Source organism: Balaenoptera acutorostrata, chromosome 1 (genome assembly GCF_949987535.1).
Source record: "Balaenoptera acutorostrata chromosome 1, mBalAcu1.1, whole genome shotgun sequence".
Classification (NCBI taxonomy): domain Eukaryota; kingdom Metazoa; phylum Chordata; class Mammalia; order Artiodactyla; family Balaenopteridae; genus Balaenoptera; species Balaenoptera acutorostrata.
This window is the reverse complement of record NC_080064.1, coordinates 106,112,466-106,119,339: the sequence shown is the minus strand read 5'-3', so window position 1 is coordinate 106,119,339 and position 6,874 is coordinate 106,112,466. Positions and strand designations below refer to the sequence as shown.

General features: G+C 54.3%; 1 protein-coding gene across 1 annotated transcript in view; it reads left to right on the top strand.

Annotated features, from left to right (window-relative positions):
• Positions 1 to 277: 277 nt before the first annotated feature.
• The window catches only part of TBX15 (T-box transcription factor 15), a 107,814-nt gene continuing 101,217 nt past the window's right edge, over positions 278 to 6,874 (top strand). The window contains exon 1 of the mRNA XM_007169309.3: positions 278 to 966. Coding sequence (XP_007169371.2) covers positions 762 to 966 — 205 coding nt within the window. The 5' untranslated portion in view covers positions 278 to 761. The remainder of the gene's footprint in view (positions 967 to 6,874) is intronic.

The following is a 6,874-nucleotide window of genomic DNA, read 5'->3' as shown; positions in this document are numbered from 1 at the left end:
GTTTGTAACGGCACAGATCAGACCTCGACTTTCAGCTCCCCTCCCTCCCCCTCCCCCCGCCCCACGAGGAACCGTGGGGGACTGGGAAGCCAGGAGTTAAAGTCGGCCCAGGAGCATCTCCGGGACAATCCGCGCGGAGCCTTGGCCCGAGCCTCAGTCTCTCCCCTCCTCTCATTGGCCAGTGCTCTCAGGGTTTCTCCTGTTCCCTCTTCGCCATTGGTCGGGGGCTTTTTTTTCCCCTCAGTCTTTCTCTTCCTCCCCCCTCCCTCTCCCTCGCCCCTCGGACAGGAGCGCACCGCCTGCCCCCAGCTCCTCGAGAAGGGAGGAATTTAGAAAAAAAAAAGTTTCCCAGAAGTTTGGATCAGAGGAAGGACGGGAAGACCACGGGAGGAAGAGGGAGAGGGAGGAGAGAAAGGGAGAGGGAGGAGGGAGAGAGAATAAAAAAAAGATGAAGTCCAGTCTGCACAGCCTGTGAGCGCCTGCCCGGGTGGGTGGGAAGCAGGACTCGGGCGCTCATGCAGCGAGCGGGTAGCGCTCGGGGCGCTCGTTCCTAGGGGCTGGGGCAGCCAGGGACGTCGGTCCGAGCCGGCGGCGGAGGGCGCAGGGGGAGGGTGCCGAGGACCCGCAAAGCCGCCGCCTCAGTCTCGGCCGCCTCGCCGCCGCCTCTCCCGGGCCCGGCCCGGCGGGCGCTCGGAGCGTGAGGGCTCGGGCTGCTCCCTCTGTAGCGGGGGCGAGCGGGGGCCGGGGTGCGGGCGGCTAAGATGAGTGAAAGGAGAAGATCTGCAGTCGCCCTGAGCTCGCGAGCACATGCCTTCTCCGTTGAAGCCTTGATCGGCTCAAATAAAAAGCGGAAGCTGCGAGACTGGGAGGAGAAGGGGCTGGACCTGTCCATGGAGGCGCTGAGCCCCGCGGGCCCACTCGGAGACACGGAGGACGCGGCCGCGCACGGCCTGGAGCCTCACCCGGGTGAGTGCGTAGGGCCAGAACACGGGAGGCGGGCGGAGAAGGGGCGCCGGGCGGCCAGCGGGCGGGGAGAGTGGCGAGGAGGAAGGCCCTGGCGGTGACGAAGTCTTGCTCCAACCCGGGTTTCTTTTTCTTTGCGCAAATGCCTTGAGCCTTCCCCAAATTCGCCGGAACCAATTTGGGGGAACTGGCCTGAGCCTTGCAGTTTCGTCGCCAGCCTCAAGCCAGGAGGCCTTCTTGCTCGCATCCCCTTCTCTTTCTGGGAGCAGAGTGCAGTGTTCACGGTGCCCGCAGCTGCGGGGGCTGCAGGCCCCTGGGGTTAAGAGGGGCGCCGATGCAAGGCAACGGCGGGAGCGGAGAGGAGCTGGGACTCGCTTCTGAGAGGTCCGAGGACTGGCACGGAGTTCTCGGTCCGACACCCGTGTGGGAATTGCCCAGTTTGTCCCATTTAGCCTTCAACCTCGGTCCTTTCCCTTTCCCCACCAACTTTTCTGGGACTCAAGTTGTGTTGTTTCTCCTAATGCCCGTGACGAGGGAGCATAATTATATTTCTACTAAGTTGGCATTTGTGGAAAGAGGAATGGATTTTAGCCCGCTTATCCTGCGCCCTGGGCCACTCTTCAGGGCCCACATCTCTGCGTATTTGTGGGGATCAGTGCAGCAACGTGTCTTGGATCTGTGCGCATTCTATGCACGTTATATACACACAACACGTAAAACAGCGGGCGGATGTCTACATCAGTACTTTAACAGAACCCTAGGAAGGGGGGAAAACAACGTTTTGTATTAAGTGCCAAGATTTCAACTGTGCAAAACACAGGGGGAACAGCTGTTGTCGGAAGAATTTTGCCCGCGCGCGCGCGCGCGAGCGCGCGACCGCGCACACACTCAACGCTCGCAGCGGCTTGGTTTAGCGCTTCAGAAACTTTCCAGCCAGGATTTCTAAAACTTTTCTGGAGGTGCTCCTGCTGACCAGCTAGGGCTGGGGAGCAGATTTGGGTCAGAGCGCCGGCAAGTCGGAAGGGGAGAGCTGCCCGCAAAGGGATGGGGCTGGCCACAGGCCCAGGAGCTTGGGGACCCAGCTTGGGGCCCAGGAGCTTGGGGGCTGGAAAGCTGGCCGACCCAAGGAGAGACAGCTGTCGCTTACATTTTCTCTTTCGGCAGTGACAGTTCAATTTCCATGCTCCTGAGGCTAATAATAACGCGATTAGCGGGTGACCTGCAGAGACAGAGTTTTATGAATTCTCCGTGTTCTTGCGGCCGGTTACGGTATTTGGGTTTCGTGCTGGGGAATTATTTTTATTAGTCGATGAAAAGAAAATTAAAAGGAGATTTATTTCGTCTGCTCAAGCCTTTCCCTGTATTTGGATGCGGGTGCCTGTCCACGCGGACCCCTGTGTGGGCAATCCAGAAAGGAACGCATGGCTAATGTGTGTTTCTCATCTCTGGCCAGACCCTATTTCCTCACCGTACTTATTTGTTGTCAGAATCTCGTTTGGGCCTTCACACAGTTTAGTGGAAGTTTTCTCAGGCCTTATGACAACTCACGATTGGGGATGTAGTTTATTTTATTTTCCTGATGGTGGAAAAGGCAGAAGTTATTTAACTGAGTATGGCAGACGCCCTGTCCTGTCCACGGGTACTTTTCTCTGGGAGGGGTGTACAGGTCGTAGGGAGCCCTTGTAGGGTCTTGTGTTCAAAAGGACCAACATGTGGGATCATAATGAGACTCAACTGGCAGTTTTCTTTCCGCCGTCCTTCTCAGAAAATAATGGGGAGAAAAAAATGAGGATTTGAGACAAGGAGAGACCAGTCCAGGGATGTGAACACGAGAGCCTGGTGTCCAGAATGCTGTTTCCTGGCTCCCGCGGGATGGGGGTAGGTGGTGAGGACCTAACATAGAACTTTACATAATAGAGAGGTCAGTTGACCAGTTCTCATTACCTTTGTCACTTTTTTTTTTTTTAAAGGAAAAGATGGGCGTTTGGGTTAGAGAAAACGAAATATGTTTGTGGGGCAAAGGTCTGGTAGGAGGAAGAAGCCGGAAGTCAAAAGCACTCGCGGGCCCTCTGCGGAGCCGGGCTGCATGCAGCTGGGCCGGTCCCGTCGTGTGCCGAGGGGATCTCCAAGTTGGAGTTCCCGTAGTGGCCAAAACTTTCTTTTGAACAGGACGAACAGGATGTAGGATGAAAAAATATCTTTCAGAAAAAGCGTGCTCTGATGTGGAGACTTGGCAGTCAGGAGAGTGGAGCAGGCAGAGCTTTGGGCTTTGAGCGGGGTAGTAGAAGGCACGCCAGGGCTTGGAGTTCCCTACAGGCCTTTCTTTTTGTCTTTAATTCAGCGCCCTAACAAATACAAAGGCAGAGCCACATTTAATGGTGTGTGTATGGTGGTGGAGGCGGGAAAGGGGGCGCGGGCGACTCTATTATGCCCAGGGCCGAGTCTCTAGCCGGCTGGGCCTCGCAATTATCGTTAAACTTTCTTCTCCCGATTGAGGAGAAGAGGGGGCTGGACCCACTGCGTGACTCGTCGGCCCTAGGCCGAAAAGAAGTCAGGAACAGAAAAAAACCCACAGCGACAAAAAGAATATTGCCAAGGGTCTGGGGAAGGATTAAACAAACATGCACACATACACAGGCCACCCGCCTTAGAGCAGACTATTTATCGTTCTCACCATACCCTCCCTGACTGGTACCATCGTTTTCAGCCCTCTCTCAAAATTCCGGGATCCTCAGACAACCGAAGCGTCCGATTTTAATGCTTAAGTTTTTTTCAAAGACGTGGCTTTTTGCTTTTTCACAGCCCGTTTTTCTTTCGACGTCCGGACAGAGCTGGCTTTAGTTGGCGCCGAGCGCCCGCAGCCTGGGGCACCAACCTGCATAAGCGGGGAGACCAGCCCGGCCTGCTCGCTGTAGGCCCTCACACATCAGAGGACACACAGTATGTATTTCAAAGATTTCCACCGAGCCTGGTGGTCCCAAAAAACCCTGAGGCCCTCAGGGCCTTGGAGAAGGGCCTGTGAGGTACCCTCATTTTTACACCCAGGCCAGCGCTCCAATCTTTTGGAGAAGCCGTCAGCACTCAGCCTCTGCGGGCTGGGGACGGTCTCAAAACCGGTCTCTGAAAAGCCTGGCTCTCGGGTCGGCTTGCCCCCGCCTCTCACACAGCAGCAACGGAGGAAACTTTCGAGCCAGGATCTCCGGGAACAGCTGCTCCGGCTGCGGCCTTGGAAGTATATTTCAGGCACGCGGCGGCGCCATCTGCGCTCGGACCGCAGTCCCGGCTCCACCCGGCTTCCCCAGCTCGGGTTTGGGTCTTTCCCGCCCAAACCCACAGCCGAGTGCGGCCGAGGCCCGATCCCCCGCGGAGAAAAATAATTTAAACCTTCTGCTATGGGATTTCCCCCTCCGGAGCCCGCGGGCCTGAGCTTCGCAGCCAAGGCGCTCGGCGGCCTAAGGAGGTGGCGACGCACGCGGGTGGGCACACAAAGCAGGCACACACAACGCGAGGGAGATCCGCACTCCGCGCACACGTGCACACAAGTGAGGCGCTCGCCTTCTCCCAGGCACCCGGCTGCGCAACCCCTAGTGAAATGAGACAAGAAAATTCCTCGCAGTGCCCCAGGCACTTGCTTCCTTCGAGTTAGCGAGACAAACTGGTCACGGGAATTAATCTGCCGGTTTGCGGCTTGTTTGCTCAGAGTAGAACTCCAAGATTTTGATCCTGACATCACCCCTCTACCCACTCCCAACCTCCTAATACGGGAACATTAGGGTCACAACGGAAGAAGTGACTCTTTACTGATGTTTAAGTAATGGAGAAAAGGCGATGAGTTTGAAGCCAGTGGGGAGAACGTACTTGTGCGAGGCAAGCACCAGCCAGGGCGCAGGCCGGGGCTTGGACCGCAGTGTATGGGTATGCGGCGCTCTGGGCAAGACGCCAAGGGTCTTTCTCGGGTAGAACTCCGGTTCCTCGGCGGTGCGTGCGTCCCGGCACCGGCGCAGGCCTCGAAGTGCCGGGTCTGCGCCCTGCGAACAAGCCAAGTGTAGGACCTGATGAACGTGCCCAAAGCTCCCGGCTGCCAGGTCAAAACGGCCTTCCGCAGTGGCTGCCTCTTTGGTCAGTGACCTTGTGTCACGATTCTGAAAGGGAGTGAAGGGGTAGGCAAGATCTGAATTCGTTGCAGGCCGGTTAAGGATGGTGGTTTACTGGGGCATGACTGCCAAATGCCTTTTTCGCGCTCTGCTCGGACAGTGGCTAAATGAGTGCCTTCTGGATGTACGGGGCTGGGAGAGCGCGCCACAATGACCTCCGCGCGGTGGGGAGGGTTATGGAGATGTTCTGCGTAAAGCTCCGGTCCTGGAGTGGTGGCACGATAGAAGGCACTCGGAAAAAGGAGATAATTCCAACCCATTCTGTCCCATAGATGGAGCAAACTGATCGAGGGCAGTGGGGAGGACAGAGAATGCGGAAAACCCTGGTGCCCAGAGTTTGGACTGTGTTGGAAGAAATGGAGTGGGCTGTGGTTTGCACCTCCGCAGGTCGCCCCCATACCCCGCCTCCACCTCCTCCGGGGGGTTCAGAAACCCACGTGAAGCGTGTGGAAGGCGCGCGCGCGGGTGGGACGGGTTGCCCTCGTTTCTTCGCTACTCGGTGCAGGGCAGCCCCTTTGCCCGGCTGGCTTCACAGCCACCTCTACCCCTCGGAGACCGTTCCGAAGAGCACAAGCCTAACGGGCGGCGAAGGCTTTCCTGGACTGATCAGCTTCCAGCCTTCGTGCGCAGCGATTCTGAATTCGCGTCTTCTACGCCCCACCCAACGCTCTTTCTTATTGAACACTTTATTTGGATTCAGAGCTAGCCACTTCAGGTTTCCTGATTTTATAGGTAAAACTTCCAGAAAGAAAAGTTCACGAGGTGACGTTCATGCAGGGGGAAGGGGGAATTAAATTTCTTACGGTGGGGTTCGGATTGAAATTATATTCACGCATACCCGCTGCCGTTTTCCTGTGCACCTCCACCCCATTCCTTCAAATGGCATCATGAACATCTTTTAATTATTAAAGAAAATTTGTTTAACATATTTAGTTAATATACCCGGCACGTGAGGAGTAAGTGAAGAATGGTATGAAATGCCTAACCTGGGAGCCAAAACTAAAATGATTGGGTATTGGTGGTTTGTGTTCCCCCGTTTATTTGTATAATTTCCTTGTGTGGACGGGAGTTTAATGGAAGCAAGTCCCTCATCATTAATCCTTCATATTGGGCCACAAAGAAGGAGGGACAAATACATTTTGGCTCAGAGGACTGAACTATTTTGTTCGTCTAAGCCTCTCCAAGGGCATTGCTAGTATTAAGGAGTGAAATATTCCAGGTCTGTGACAGTCCTTTTCTCTATTGCCAAAATTATAATATTAATAAGATGAGAGCACTTTTATTTTTGAGATTCTTATTATGGACTCTAGAAGAAGTTTATTTCTCACACCTGGGAGAAAAATGATTACTTCTTAAATCTGGGAGTTTCTTCTCTAGGTGACTGTAGATTAAAAAAAAAAAAAAAAAAAAAGCCAGGCTAAACTGTGCAAACTCCACAGGGATAAAGAGCAGATTGGCATTTCACTTTCCTTTTTGGAAATGCAGAGATCTGTCCAATGATTATTCTGGGGGTGTAGCTGGTTATTGCTTTCTTACTCCCAAAAGATAAAATAGTTAAGCATGGGGAGAATATTTAAGTGGTTTTCTAGTTTTAACCTTTTGGGATATTTTTCCACAGTGAAACGTAGGGAGCTGGTGGAACGTGGAATCTTTCCCCCTTCTTTCTCTCGTCCATATGGTTTATTTTTGCTTTGCCTTTTCTGGTTTCTAGTGAGCTTTGAATTTTATATGTGCATGACTGAGATACTCAGGGGTCT